The sequence below is a fragment of the Rhipicephalus microplus genome, chromosome 2 (genome assembly GCF_043290135.1).
Source record: "Rhipicephalus microplus isolate Deutch F79 chromosome 2, USDA_Rmic, whole genome shotgun sequence".
NCBI classification, from domain to species: domain Eukaryota; kingdom Metazoa; phylum Arthropoda; class Arachnida; order Ixodida; family Ixodidae; genus Rhipicephalus; species Rhipicephalus microplus.
Window position 1 is genome coordinate 80242587 of NC_134701.1, and position 15555 is coordinate 80258141.

Consider the following 15555-nt stretch of genomic DNA (forward strand, 5'->3'; position numbering starts at 1 on the left):
ACAGTACGAATCCTGGTGACTTCACGCAGCAGCCCTGCTGGTTGTGATGACATCAGGCACCAAAAGTTCCAAAATTACCGCTTGTGTGTCGCCAACGTGCAGAGCAGAGCAGCCTCAGTGCAGAGCAGCTCGTCACGCTCTCTTGAACGAGTGCAAGACCAGAAGTTTTGACGTTGGGGTACAGTAGGCATTGAAACTAGCTTGAAAAAACACACTGAGCTTACTTTTTTAAGGTGCACTAATGCTTAGAAGTACATTTCCCGAGTCTCTTCAGGGCTTGGCCTTTCATTTGATGTTTGAAAAATGACAGCTGAAAGTTTTCGTGTCAGTACCCCTTTAGGAGTGCATCATCTGAGGTGAAATCATAAGCCTAAGCACCTTTAATCGTTGTGAACTAGAATAGTCTTACAGTGAATGCTGTAGGCAGAACGTTATTTCAATTAGAAACTGCACGAATATTTTTGCACAACTCCAGGAACATTCGAGAAAAAAAAAAGGGAGCTTACAATGAGTTATCGCATGCATCTGGTTGTGACCCCATTTTCTCGAGAAAATGTGTTATGTATTTGCTAAGGGTGCTGCGTCTCCAAATGTGAAAGAACTCTGACGGCACTGTAAAATGGAGAGCACTATATTGTCTCGTAGTTGTGACCGTGAAGGCGACAGTCGAGCTGTAAAATATGAAATACTTTGTGCCCTAAAAATTAGTCAAAGTACGAGCAATACACTCAGTACACTCATAGTGATGATCACAGTAGTCAGTTGTCAGTAATCAGATAGTTCGTGAAATGCAGTAGCTTTAATGCATGCCTGATCGAACTTCCCAGCCCTGCTGTTGGTGTTCGTGTTAGATCCAGAATAAGCTTGGCTACTTGCATTACGCCCTAAACTTGAGAAAGCAATCTCAAGCAATCATAAACATTCACAAAAAATGTAACCCAATAGCTTGCACCAAGCAGCGATTAAACATGTAGCAGGTCGTTTGGTGGCACTCAAAGCGTCCATACTTAAAATGCCGAATTACTGGAATGACGAAATTCAAGACATTGAAAATTCAAAAACCAAATTGACAAAAAATTGAAAATTTGAAATGTAGAAAAATCAAAACACCAAACATTGGAATGCCAAAGCTTTAAAATTCATGCATTACCATCTATATAATGGACAATAAGAAGTCTTGCCAAAATAAAGTCTTGCTTCGCTGCGATGGTCTAGGAGCTAAGGTACTCAGCTGCTTATCTGCAGGTCGTGAGATCAAATCCCAACTGCGGAGGCAACATTTTCTGGAAGTATTGAAATAAGGCGGCAGTGTGCGACACGGTCGAACGCCTTGGAAAAGTCAAGAAAAAAACAGCCAGTTTATAGGTTCTTGTTCAAGTTTGTGTGTAAGTCTTTCATAAATTTAAGCGACTGTTTCACATGATAGACCCTTTCTAAAACCATGCTGATTATGGAAAAAGAAGTTGTTAGTCTCAAGATGTCTGTAAATCTGCGAGTTGATAATGTGTTCGAGTAACTTACAAGAAATGCAAGTCAAGGAGATTGGACGGTAATTTTTGTTAAATGATTTATTGCCATTTTAAATACCCATATAATCTTTGCAATTTCCCAGTCCAGTAGGCCAGTTGTGAGTGACTGCTTAAATATGTGAAGAAGAATTTCACTTGACACTGTGACTGCATTCTTTAACATCTTTGAGTTTATACGATCTACGCCGCATGAAGATGACATCTTAAGGTTATTTATGAGTGATGATAATATTCCTTCCAAAGAGATATCTGTCGGTTCCATGCGTTGGTAGCTGAGATCAGGAACATAACGTATGCTTGAAGTGTCTTCTTTTGTGAATTCTGAACTGAAGAATGAACTAAGAGCTGATGAACATTCACTACCTGGGAGGAGAACATTGCTGCTGCCATGCAAGGTTATATCATTAGATTCATGAGTAGAACCCAATACTTTTCAGAACTTAGCTGGATTGTTTCTAAATAGTATCGGAAGGTCGTTAGAGAAATATTTGTCCTTGACCTGTCTTAGAGCTGAGCAATACGTTTTTAGATAACTTTTGTAAATCTGCCATTACAACGATGTTCGAAGGCTCTTAGCATTATTATACAGCTGTTTCTTCCTGTTCCTCATGTGCTTCAGCTTTTTTGTAAAGCAGGGACTTATTTTATCATTCGTTATTGCAACTAGTAGAACATATTCATTTACCAAGTGCAGAGAGTATGTTTAAACAACAGCCAGTTCTGATCCACGGATATTTCGTAAAATGACGGTCACATTGTATTTAAAAAAAATGTTCTTAGTTCAGTGTTTATTGCAATAAAATTGCCATTGTTATAGTCACAAATTTGTTTTGTTATTGAACCTGTCGTGGGTGGTGTTAAGTAACTTGAAGCAGATCGTGATCGCTAAAATCATCAAGGTGTTCCTTATGACCAATGGTTTTAGGAGCGTTCATGAGAAGAATGTCAAGAACATGGGTGCCACGGGTAGGTTTTGAAACAGTTTCGAATAGATCGAGATCTAAACACAAGATGAGGAATTTGGTTGGTGTATCACAGGATGATGTTTAGTTTCACCAATCAATATACAGATAATTAAAATCACCCAAAAGATAAGTTAGTTCAGCCTGAAAGAATTCCAATGCTCTGTTGATGCTGTTGTGCAGAGCATTTACGAACGACCTGTTCGAATCTGGAGGACGATAGCAAGTGCCTATCAGTAACCTAGGGGACAAAGTCATGCAGACCACCCAAATGATCTCAAGGTCAGAATTTGTGTAGATCAAAAATGACGTGATAGTTTTTAATGCCAATCAAGACTCCACTTCCTCTTTTTGAAGAGTGGTCACGGTCTATATATGTTCTATGCGTTTGAAAACGAAAAACTTCCATCTTTTATTGCAGGATGAATCCATGTTTCTTTGAATGCGATAATGTCTGAACTACTATCTTCTAAAAAGGAAGAAATGAGATCACGTTTTGATAGTATGCTTTGTATGATAGGAAAAGATAAAGACAAGGATTGTGAGATAAGGTACAGCTGTAGTGCTAAGAAATTATGTGCGCATGCTTTCAACTGGAGTTATCTATTCAGTGGTACAATTGCCTTTTCAGCACTATTATAAATATAAGTTGTCGAGTTGATGCACAGTTTGTCCACGTAGCGCCTATATGCTTTATTTTGCGCTTTAGTAAATTTTATTAGTTTTCTTCCAGCATGTCGAGTTTCCGGGGAGAAATATTCACAAATGTAAGTTGACGTACCCTTCAGTTTGTGCCCGCATGGGAGAATACGTTACTTGTCCTTAAAAAGGGTCAACTTGGCTATAATTGGCCTCTGCTTTTTGTCAGTATATTTACCCAACCAATGAACGCGTTCAAATTGCTGTTCATTTATTTTAAGCCCAAGCTCATCTGCACAAAGTGTCCAATTAAGCCCAAGCTTATCTGCACAAGTTGTGTTCAATTCCTCGCAGAAAACTTTAAACGTCGACATTGCACCGCTTGCACAGAAAAGCTGCCAAACGATTTCCATGTAACCCTCAGCCATTGGTCTTTGAGCGATGCGGTCGACCTCTAATCGCTCCCTCGATGTTAATAACAATATCTGGAGTTTTATGTCTCAAAACCATGACATGATTATGAGAGACGTCGTAGGAGAGAGCTCCAGAAATCTCGGCCATCTGGTGTTCATTAACACGCAGCATTGACATCGCACAGTACACGAGCCTGGAACCTGGGATGGAACCTGGGACAAACGGCTCAGCAGCTGAGCACCCTAGCCACTGTTTCACGGAAGTGAACACTCCCTCAGCGTTGTCTTTGAGCATAGTTTGCTTTTTTTTTTTGAAGGAGGCGATGATCCGAAAGAGCCTTGACTCGAAAGACCACTGTCTTTGAGAATACTAGGACAATACTCTACGGGAAGCTCGATAATCACTGTGACGATGCGTTCTCCTCGCTTCCTACTTTCTTGTCTAGCACATAAAACAACCATCTCTGCAAACGAAGCTCAGCTTTGCCCTTGTGGGAGCATATCACACCGCATCTTCGTCAATTACCCTCCAAATAGATGGAATTGCACATGGTTTTCGGTGTGGTTCAAGTGGTTTTCAGTGTCATGCTATTCAACCTTTTCATAATTGATTGATTTGTGGGGTTTAACGTCCCAAAACCACGATATGATTATGAGAGACGCCGTAGTGGAGGGCTCCGGAAATTTTGACCACCTGCGGTTCTTTAACGTGCACCCAAATCTGAGCACACGGGCCTACAACATTTCGGCCTCCATCGGAAGTGCAGCCGCCGCAGCCGGGATTCGAACCCGCGCCCTGCGGGTCAGCAGCCGAGTACCTTAGCCACTAGACCACCGCGGCGGGGCAACCTTTTCATAATTCGGCCTATTAATTATTGGCGTTTTGATAGGGACCCCAGGCCGGTCACATGAAAATACAAGAAGTATCGCATGCGGCAATATGAACCCCTTCCTGGTGCCCACTTTTTTTTTTTTTTTTTCATATAGAATGCTTTTTCTTGTTATAGGTTGTGTTTTCTAATCATCATTCACCCTTGCAACAGGTTTATTCAGTAGTTCACTTTCTACACAACTCAATTTCGTCTTTTTCTATTATACCTCTGTATGGGTATCAGTACTATTTTTGGGTGCTAAGCAAACATTAAAACATGTGTGTTGTATTTAACAAAGTTGTTGACGTGTAGCGAATTGGTTTTCGTTTGTTGTATTTACTGCACATGATCTTCAGATATGCTCTTTCTGCTGAATGTGTGTGGTGCAATAAAACAATGTCAGTTGAGAGAAGTGTTGTGTCCTGTTGTTTTGTGTTAAATGTTACTATGTGCAAGCACTAACGAGCCTATCAAGACATTGTGTTGAACCTTATGACGTCATGTAACCTTGCCAGGAGGTGGCACCGTCATTTATTGTGTGCCTTGACGAGCGCACCTTTATTAGGGTTTGCAAAGTTGATGCAACTACTGCGCTGCAATGTTTTGGCCAGCATCCTATGCCTTTCAGTGGAGCCACTGTAAAGCAGTGAGCCACCATTATTGCAAATATGATAGCCGTGCCATAGTGAACGCAGCGGATGACCTCACCCTAGTCATCATGGAAGCACAGCACCAGCTCTTGCTCGGTGGTGACTATTAGTGCGACACCACCTTTAGTGCATTGCTGTTGAACTGGCCCTCCAGATGCGTTGGTGCCATGACGCAAAGAGAACTTTACAGGAGGTGCGAGAACTTCACAAATTATTGCCCTCCCTATCATTGTTCAGATCAGTAAAGACCATTGAAAAGGGCTACCCGCCATGGTGGTCTAGTGGCCCAGGTCACGGAATACTGTAGTGGCCGCATTAATGAAGACGAAAATGCTCAAGGCCTGCTGCCTGTGTACTTGAATTTATGTTAACCTCAAAGAACCCCAGGCGGAAGAAATTTTCAGAGTCCTCCAAAACGGCATCTCTCATAATCACATTGGGGTTTTGGGGTGCAAGACCCCAAATATTATCATTATTATTATTGAGAAGGGCTGAGTACTAGAAATAAAGCTTAGAATAATGAAGACCCGAGCTAGTTGGTAAGTAGTGATTCTAAAAGACAGGGCATGCAAACATGGACTCAAGAAGTCAAGACATCGTCAACACTGACTAACAGCTGCAAATGTGCACAACGGTAGAAAAAAGGCGTGACAACTTATATGTGCATGCCCAGGCAGTAGGTGAAATGATCAATCCAACATGCATGGGGGTGTGCTGAAAGATAATTGTTAAGGCACCCGATTGCTTCTTTATGCAAGTTATTCGATGGTTGACTCACACATGCTATTATTGATGCCGCATTTATTAGATGCCGTTTTTCAATCCTGTGCCTGTACAAAACTGCACATTCATAAAATTTTGGTGCGCACTTGCACTCTTAAAGAAAGTTGACAGAAAGGCAAGACTCTGATTGATGATCTCTTATTCTTCAATAATCTCTGGTTATCACAGCAGCTCATCTGTCTAAGATAGAAGCGGCCGCAGCTAAAAGGAACCTCAAGCACCACACCAGTGCAGTCGTAAGTGAATTTGTCAGTGTGTTTTACAAAACATGTCTGTTCGCTTCTTGTCAATTACTTGCTCATTCTTTCTCTGCACTGCAGCACAAATCTTACCAAGTTTATTGGCAGCTGTAAAAGCAACATTAACACCTTATCTACTTCTTAGTTTATTTAGTCTGTGAGATAAGCTAGGAATGTAAAGAATACCTACGACACATTTTTTCTCCATTGCTTTCTGCAACCAAGCCCGCACTTAACAAAATGAACGTCTTTAAACATTCAGTGACAGTGGCCACCATGACACTAGGACAACCTACATTTTGAAAGACGCATAACCTGTACATTAAAGCTGGTACTCTTTTTTTGTGTTCACAGGACTTTGTTAGAAAGGACTTATGGCATGGCTATGCTATTTTTACGACAATAATTATTGGACTAGAAGTATGACAGCAGTTTTAAAGACCTGGGATAATACTGCCAACAGATGTCGTTCTTCTGATAAGATTGAGAAATTTCTGTAAATTGTATCCCATTACTGTGATGCAGCTCTCTAGTACAGTTCAATTCTCCTCCTCTTGATTTAAAATTTCCACTCACCGAGGAACTACAGGTTCAAAACCCTCGCCACTACAAAAAATCAAGTTATCATTCACATCATAAAAAATGTTGACAGTTTTATTATTTCAATATAATAAGAAAACGATTTTCACTGATAAATCAGGTATTTCATTGATGGCTTTCCTAAAAATTTGTTTCTATGTATGTAAAGTTGACGCTGGTAAGTTTGAAGGAAGGTGTTTACATGCAAAAGTAAGGATTTATAGTATTCCTCAGGTTGCTCAGATTCTAAAGTGGTCCATAGCTTAGTGAGGCCGACAAACATTAACAAGGCACCCTAGGCAATTGTGCTTTAAAGGTTTATGCTATCCCTTTTCTCCCATGCCTTTTATAAAGTTTTTTTAACTTTCTTGCCAGATGTCTGGTACATACTTGTCGAGTGAGAATTTTTTATGGCTGTCTACAGTGCTTCCTTTAGCGCTATGTTCTAATTCATTAATTAGGCTGACAAGAACCCCACTCAAAGTTTTGCTTTCCTTCCTACTTTTAATCACAGAAAAAATCCCCTGGACGATCTTTTGAAATGACTTGGCTCTTACCTTTCAGATGTAACCTGGCATTTTGTACCCTTCCAATTGATTTCCTCCTTCATCATGTATAATATGTTGTTTCATTGTGAGACTTCCTACCTAGTGTTCGTAAGTGGCCTCAAGATACCCTAGGAGCAGACTTTTTTTGTTTTGTGTGAATCCATCATTTTCACTTTTATTTTTGTCTCGAACAATTTGTGTACAATGGTTTTCTTTTTTTTCTATACATACTTTGTTCACTTCGTCCCGAGGCCACTTCTCCTTTCTTGTCCGTCTACGCTCACACGATGCTTTACACTGCTTCCTTAAATTCTTTGTTCCACCTGCTTTTTGACTTTCCTTTCCAGCAAACTGTTTTCTTCTTTTTCCCTGTCTCATTTGTCTTTACGCGTAACAGCTCGCTATACCCCAAGTCCTAGCATGGTATTTTTCAATGATTTTTTCTCGACATTTACGACTATGCTTGCTATTTGTCATTTAAATACGAGCTGCCAAACTGATTCTGCACTTTTATTTCCAATTTTATATCCCATTTGTAATGATGATCGCTACCCAAGCTTGCCCCGCCGCGGTGGTCTAGTGGCTAAGATACTCGGCTGCTAACCCGCAGGTCGCGGGATCGAATTCGACTGCGGCGGCTGCATTTCCGATGGAAGCGGAAATGTTGTAGGCCCGTGTGCTCAGATTTGGGTGCACGTTAAAGAACCCCAGGTGGTTGAAATTTCCGGAGCTCTCCACTACGGCGTCTCTCATAATCATATGGTGGTTTTGGAATGTTAAACCCCACATATCAATCAATCACTATCTCTTCTTCTATTTTCATTTCTCTCAGTTTGTGACAAATTCCATCAGTCATGGAACGATAATCAATGTTTGATTGCTTATTTCAGACTTGCCCATGTAATCTACGCATCACATCACAGATAGTTAAAATAGCACGTGTTTACCATCTCAAGACTATGTTGCTCGCAGAGATCTAGGGATAACTTCCCATTGTGTTTTGAGTATCTGCCAAGGTCGTGTGTGGGGGCATTCATCTCCCCTAGCAGGATTTCAGCTTAATTACCAATTTGCCTAATATCCGTACTCGCTCAATTCACTACCTCCCAATGCTTTTCACTGCTCTTATTCCCCGTCCACAAGTAAGCTACCCATAGCCACATTTTCTTTCCACTTATTGGGTCTGAAACCCAGAGTTGCTCTGTATTTATTTGCTTTACTCTTCAGCACTTCTGTGGTGGTCTTTGTTCCTTCGTTGTTTTTGTTCTAGCCATGTTGTTACATTCTCTGCCTTGACAAATCTTTGTTCAAGACAATTTAGCCCTCCTGCATTTACCATAGAATTGCACCCGTGGACTTTCACTGCAAGTTTTCTCCTCGCCTTTCCAATGTATGCCGCTACAGAAAATTTTATGGCCTTTCACCCTTTTCTTAATTGCCCTTGTGCATCGAATGGAATTTGATAAGGTGCGGCACCTGAAAGGGGCAGGGGTGGGCCCTGCCAAAATTTTCACTTGCCTCCCTTTATCTTCCCCAAGAGCAAGCATAGTAAAAAAAAAGTTCAGCAGATCACACGTATCATGAGAATGCATGCCATGCAAAGCTTGCGGAGCGATGGTGACCGCGTTGTAACCTTATTTATTGGGTGACCTGTTAAGAAATGATGGTAAATGTATGTAAAAATGTATGCATTGACATATGTTGAAACATTCACACGTTTTATATAACCACTTGTTTACACATGCGCAACGATGCCAACAGCAACATGAGTATCAGAACTCGTGTTGCTGAGAAGCTTAACGCTGATATGTAACGCTGGTGCTTTCGAGCTGGTACATAAATTAACTTCAGTGGATGGCACTTAACTACAACTGACGTTAACTTGATGACATGACTGTATCAGAAGAGTACATATGTAATGTTTATAAATATGAACAGCCAGCATCCCACCTGTATTTAACTATGCATCAACTAGCAAAGTAAAACGTTTTATGAGACATAGGCTACAGTTTAGACAAAGGCAGTTTTAAAATCTCTACATTGGGTAAATGTGCAATGTAAGTGGGCACTATATTGCAACTACAATTGACACAAACATTGAACCTGAACAGCGTATTTTTCGAATGCAGCACCAAGACATGATGTAGCTTCATGGTACAATACTTGATTGCCCCGCAGAATGCTTGAGTTTGCTGGGATCCTGATGTTTATTGGTTCAAGGCTGCTGATCTCACATTTTTCTTAGCGCACTCGCATTTACAGTATCAATGACAGTTGTCACCATTACTGGGTACATAGAAACTGTCAATCACCTGTGGCGCATAACTGCATACCAGTGGCACATACCCGCCAGCAGGTATGTGCCACTGTCTGGGGGAAAGTGTTTGACCCCGTACATGGCATTTGGTCACGAGATGGTGACAATCCTGTCACAACCAGTGGGTCATATTCATCAAGCCATTTTACCCTTTCATACCAATTTGGTTCACGCCAAGTTAAGGGGGTGGTCATGAGAGCACCCAAACGTAGTCGGCTAAATAGATACGCAGATAGATGCCAAAAGTGCTTGCAGTAGGCAATAAAATGCTTCCCATTTAACACAACGCACAACTTCTGTGCTTCCCTGCCCTCCTCAAGGAACAAAATTGTCTTCGGTGCTGCCCTAGAAAAAATGGTACCACCCCTGAATTTACAGTAACGAGCAAAAACAATCAGTGGTGAATCCAGGGGGGGGGGGGGCGATTGCCCCCTCCCTCAAAGCCTCTCAACACCCCCTTCCTTCAGTGCTTGCCATCCACTTGTAATCACCAGTTAGGAACGAGTGGGACCACTGTGAGCACACAATAACAGTATTTACAAGGCCATTACAGGGCTTTTGTGCCAGTAAAAACAAAAAGTAATGACCACGGCCCCCTTTTGTGGTGTTAATTCAAGCGACCGCCCCATCCCTCTAAAATGAGTGGCTGGATCTGCCAATGAAAACAATGTACACAGGCTTTGCTGCTGAAGTAAAACTGCAGCTGGTTAACTTTGTGACCAGTGCAGGTCATGGCCGCTGCTTTGTACCCTGCCTCTCTCAAAACTACATCCCAAATTCTGGGCCCTGCGATCATTTACCTGCTTTTACCACGGCCCCTTTTACCTCTCGCACGACTGGGGCTCAACGTTCTATAGTTTCAGCTGTCTCTTTATACTTATCAATGACCTTCGACAGGCTTTCCTTAATTGTTTTAACTTTCTCTCATAGCTCATCTATTGTTTCGCCCCGTTACCACAGCATTGTCAAGCTCTGAGACTTTCATCGCAAGTTCATTCTGGGTAGCCAGAATTTTCATTTTTGCCTCGGCCTCCCGTTATCTGCACTTGGCATAAGCTTCGTCTGCCTTGTCACTCAAACAAACCTCCATCTTCAAACCTACGCAACACACTGAACACCTTGCGGTCATTTTGACCATGGCTACACCAGTTTACTGGGGCCCACGTGTTCCAAAACAGCCACGTCAGATAAGAAAACCCAGTACACTACCTACGCGCTAAGCCAAAAGGTAACACAGCACTTCATTGTTAGCCTACACTTAAAAGAAAAACCCACACTGTCACTACATAATCATCCCACCACCTGCCAATAAACTCTGTCAACTGTTGAACCAAAAGTTAAAATCTTGTATTTAAAAAAAACTTTTCTTTTACACTTAAAAATACCACACATTACAGCCACTACAACTCTTCGCAACTTGAAGAGTCTCTTTGGGGTGAGGTTGTTCTAAAATATGTAGAGCCAATTAAAAATTAAGAGTAAAAAAAAATTAAAAGTTCTTGGCGCGCAGGGCTTCCACGACGACACTGTGAGCACGTGACTTGTTGCGCAGCAGGCTCTGGATCTCCAGCACAAAAGGCATCAGGTCGGGCAGCTCCGAGCAGCTGGGAATGTTCAGGAGGGTCGAAAAGAGTCTGTTCCACAGATCCTGCTGCCAGTACCTCTTGAACTTGTTTCGGATACCCCAGGTGCCGTCGGACCTCTTCTCGATTTCCATGTAGTGCCCAAAGAGGAGCACGTGCAGGCAACCCAACAGGCCGAACCAGTCAGTCTGAAATGTCCACTGGCGATTGTCGCGCATCTCGGTGCAGACGAACCCTTCTGTGGTGACCACATAGGAGAATGCCGTGCCAGGCGGCAACTGGCTCATGTCGATCGCACGCCCAAAGTCAATCAACTGCAGGCAGCTGGGGCCCTGCTCGGAAAAGCTGTCCAGGAAGCCTGCCTTGCTCGGAAGGTCTATGATGAGGACGTTGTCAGGCTTTATGTCTGCGTGGATGATGCCACACAAGTGCACTTGTTGCAGGATGGTGATGAACTCGAGGGCAAAGTAGAGCACCAAGCACTCGGGTACGGAGCTGCGACAATGCTTTTCGAACTGGGTCACCAGATCCAATAGAGTGCCATGGGGGCTGTAGGGGAACACCGAGATGGCACCATTGCTAAAGAAGCAGGCCAGCTGCAGGTCTACCACACACTTTGTAAATGCTCCAGAGGTTTCGCTGAGGCGCCGGTGCAGTTCGCAGCATATGTAGGACTCCCAGCAGGCATTTCCATTGTTGTCGTCTACTTTCAGCACAACCTTCACCTGAGAAGGTGCTTCAAAGCTTTCATCATCATCCAAGTAGGTCTCTTCGGATTTCACCATCTGGGCCAGATACACTCGTGCATAAGCACCCGATGCCACGTGGCGAAGCACCTTCACTTCGTGGTCCCCCAGAGTGATCTGCGCATCCCCCTTGAGAACTGGACGCTTTGCAGGGGACTCCAACAGCTTTCGTTGGTCGCTCTTCTGCGGCTGCCACGATGCCAAGATAATGCTTCGCATCTCCTCTGAGAATGGGTCTTCACAGGCCACAGCACTTACTGCTTGCTCCGTCTCTTCGCCCTGTTCCTGGGACTGCTCTGGCATGGCTGCTGCCACCAAGGAGACACCACCATCGTTGTCGGGTTCCTCCTGGACAGCAGGCAGGGTGCCACCTGTGGGGGGTCGGGCTGTAGTACTCAGTGTGGACCCAGCCGCCAAATGGTGAGACGAGGAGCTGCTTGAACAGGTGCTGCCTCCACTGTTGCTGCTCGATTTGCCTTCCTTGCTGCACTCGTAGATAGTGCTCAAGTCCACAGCAGCTGCAACGGAGAATCGGCGAGTGGCAAGAGGTGCAGCAGTGTCTGTACCAGGAGGAAGTGGCACACCAGGATGGCTGGGCTGCTGCTGCTCAACTTGTTGAGGTGGCTCGGCAAGCGGCTCTACGGGGGGTATCTGTGCAGCAGAAAAGGCAGACGGATCGCTGATGGCAACATCCTGGACAAGGGCAGTCAAACCACCCACCGTGAAGTCCTCACCCACCTTGGGCACTGTGCGGTCAGTTGCGCAGGGTGTCGAGGTCACCTTGAGGACGAAACTTTTGGATGGTGCATAGGTGAAGTTATCATCATCAATGGGTCCAACTCCAATGTCATCTTCCTCATCCTCTGAAGCTTCATCCTCATCCATGGGCAGTTCGGCGAAGGGCACCCTGTGCTGAAGTGACTTCATCTTCACAGAAACCTCTGGCGGGCTACAATCTGCTGGCAGCCGGTTCTCATCGTTGTCACCCTCTTCAGGAGCATCATCGTTTGGTGGCAGAGGTGCACCACAGGCAAGCACTCCTGTCTCGGTGGGCTCAGAGAACACCTCAAAAGGTGCTGCTGGAACACCCACCACGACAGCAGAGTCTTCAATGGCAGACTCAGTTCGCACTTCATCTAATACCGTGTGTTTTGAAGGAGCCTGCAGCGTGCAATCTTGCTGGCTCAGGTGTGACTGGCCCAAAGTGCAGTTCCAGAGGCTGCGTACAACTTTGGACACATCAACTGTGCGCAAGCTTCCACCACTCTGGGTGCTTTCGGCACTTGCAGCCCCGCTCGCCTGGTGAGCACTCGGTGTGTCAGGCGGCATGTCCACTTCGTCAGGTTGTCCACAGGCTCCCTCCTCTATGCTGCTGTTTGATACAGGCTGGACAAGGATGGACTGCTCAGCAGCCAGGATACTCTGTTCCAAACGCACAATCTGGCTAGTCACCACAGCGTGGTCCCTACTGCCACTCCTGTTCTTGGCCAGCTGGCGGTGCAACAGCTGCAGCTCCTTACGCATTTGCAGCACCTCCCGCTTAAGCGCCTTCACCTCTTCCCGTTCGCGCTGCTCTCTCTGCAGACTCTCTAACTCCAGCTGCGCGCGTCGATTTCGCTCTGCCTCCAGTTGCTGTTCCAAGTCCATCTGCCGTTGCTGTGCCCGAATATGGGCCATGCGGATCTCCTCAAACTGGAACTCTGTGGTGCCCCTGTACACACTCGCCTTGTCATACATTGGCCGCACCGGCAGACCTTCAGGGTCGGGACGACAAAGCGGGACCACCCACCGGTCCCAGCTGAAACCATCGTACGCTTCTGTAGACTTCTTGCGCTCGCTGAGAACTTGCCGACTGCCAGGGACCAGGGTAGGCGTGCAAGAAGGAGGCTGGCTGTCTTCTTCTTCCAGAACCTCGAACCCCGGCCGCGGAGACGCTGACGGAAGCCGCTGCTTCGCCGTAACTCCAGACCACTTTCCAGCTGTACGGCTATTCTCCTTGGTCAGCTGGGCGGCGGCCACAAAGGGTGGTGCAGCCACGGGTTGAATGAGCAGGGCATCGCCATCTTGTGGAGCGTTCTCGTCGGCCTGCACGCGTACCTTCGTGTGGCCTCGGTTGCCTGCCGCTGAGCCGGCTGTCACTATTGCCAGGCCACGCTGCTGCTGCTCGGCTGGCCTGGTGACAGGTGCCGACCGCGTCACAGGGGCGGTGCCCTGCTTCTGTGGACGCAGTGGAGCCAGAACAGATCGCGCATCCCGTCTTGGGCCACCAACTAACGCCGCTTCCTGGCACTGCTGCTGCACGTCGAGAGCGACCTGGCGACTGACACGTGCCTCCAGGTGCCTCAGAGCCGCTTCGAGCCGGCTGGTGGGCGCAGCTCGCCGACGGATGCCTCCCTGGAGAACGCGTGATGCACCACAACTATCGCCAGATGCTTCGAGCTGCTGTGCCCAAGTGGCGTAGAATTCAGCATGCTGATCGCCAATACCAGTCTCAAACATGGCTTTGAACGTTGCGAGGGGCTCTGGTGACATCATAGCATAGCGTATCCAAATGCCGACGTAGCGTACGTCGTTGAACAGTTCAGTGTTTGTCTTGAACTGCACAATGGCCTGCTCAAGCAGCTGGGGCATGTTGACACTAGTCGTAACGTGGTGCTGCTCCAGCCACAACACATACCGGTGGTACACGTCCAAAAGGGCGACACCGGACGAGGTGCGAAGCTCTTCTTCGAACTCCCGCCGTTTCTGTTTGAGGTCTTCCTGGCACTGCGGGGCGAGCGCTGCCTGAAGCGACGACATGACACGGCCCTGTTTCAACGGCTGTATGTTTTCCTTGGATAGCTCCCAGTCGCCGTCTTCCATTGTGCGCACAGTAGACTATGGCCGTTACGGCATCCAACAGCCACGCACAAATGTCCGAAACACCACTAAATACTACAGTGCCTCACAAGCGAGCATAGCAAAATAACGTCGTCAGCATCGTCAACTAGTACAGCACCTCACGAGCCAGCATAACAATACAATTTCGCGCAGCCAGTCGCTTTAGCCAACATCCACACGCGCTCGTTCAGTTCAAATTACGGCGAAATTACGGCGAGGTGGCGACTGGAGCGCTACCTAATATTTCAGTCGACGTCGCGGTGCTTCTGACCACAAATGTCTCTTCACAATTTATTGTTATTAAAAATGTTATGTTACTGACAAGTCTAAAAACACAAAATATTGCTGCTTTTATTAAAAGGGGAAAAATGGTTCATTTTGATGTGCATGAAGTGGATCTAGTAACATAGTGAAGCAAGCGATTGAATATAACTTCATTGCGTAGTTATACAAATAAATAAAATAAAACGCTGTATATACTAGTTATTTGTGCTAAATATTGCATCAAATATTTTTTTATTGATAAAGTTTTGTTCTTTTTATATATTTAGTCTTTACGGTCAGCAAGCCTATCAGCATTACTATCTTACATGACGTCATGTTTTTTTTAGTATTATTTGGTATTATTTAAAATGCGCAGCGGTAAAGGTGATTGTGGAGTCAGCTTGGACATACAGCTTCGCTGGAAGGAAGAAGCCTTTCTCTTCATTTGATTGTGACCGGGTGAGATAAGCTCGATTGTCTGGTCTACTCAAAATTTCTGTCTTCCACTGTAGTATTACCTCACCTTTTCTCTTCTTGATTCAATCTTCAAT

General features: G+C 45.1%; 1 protein-coding gene across 1 annotated transcript; it reads right to left on the reverse strand.

The window, feature by feature from the left end:
- Positions 1 to 8915: 8915 nt before the first annotated feature.
- On the reverse strand, positions 8916 to 14979 carry LOC119186856 (uncharacterized). Its single transcript, XM_037435230.2, has one exon. It carries the CDS (start codon positions 14720 to 14722, stop codon positions 11021 to 11023), a length of 3702 nt encoding a protein of 1233 aa, XP_037291127.2. The 5' UTR covers positions 14723 to 14979; the 3' UTR covers positions 8916 to 11020.
- Between the last annotated feature and the right edge of the window lie 576 nt (positions 14980 to 15555).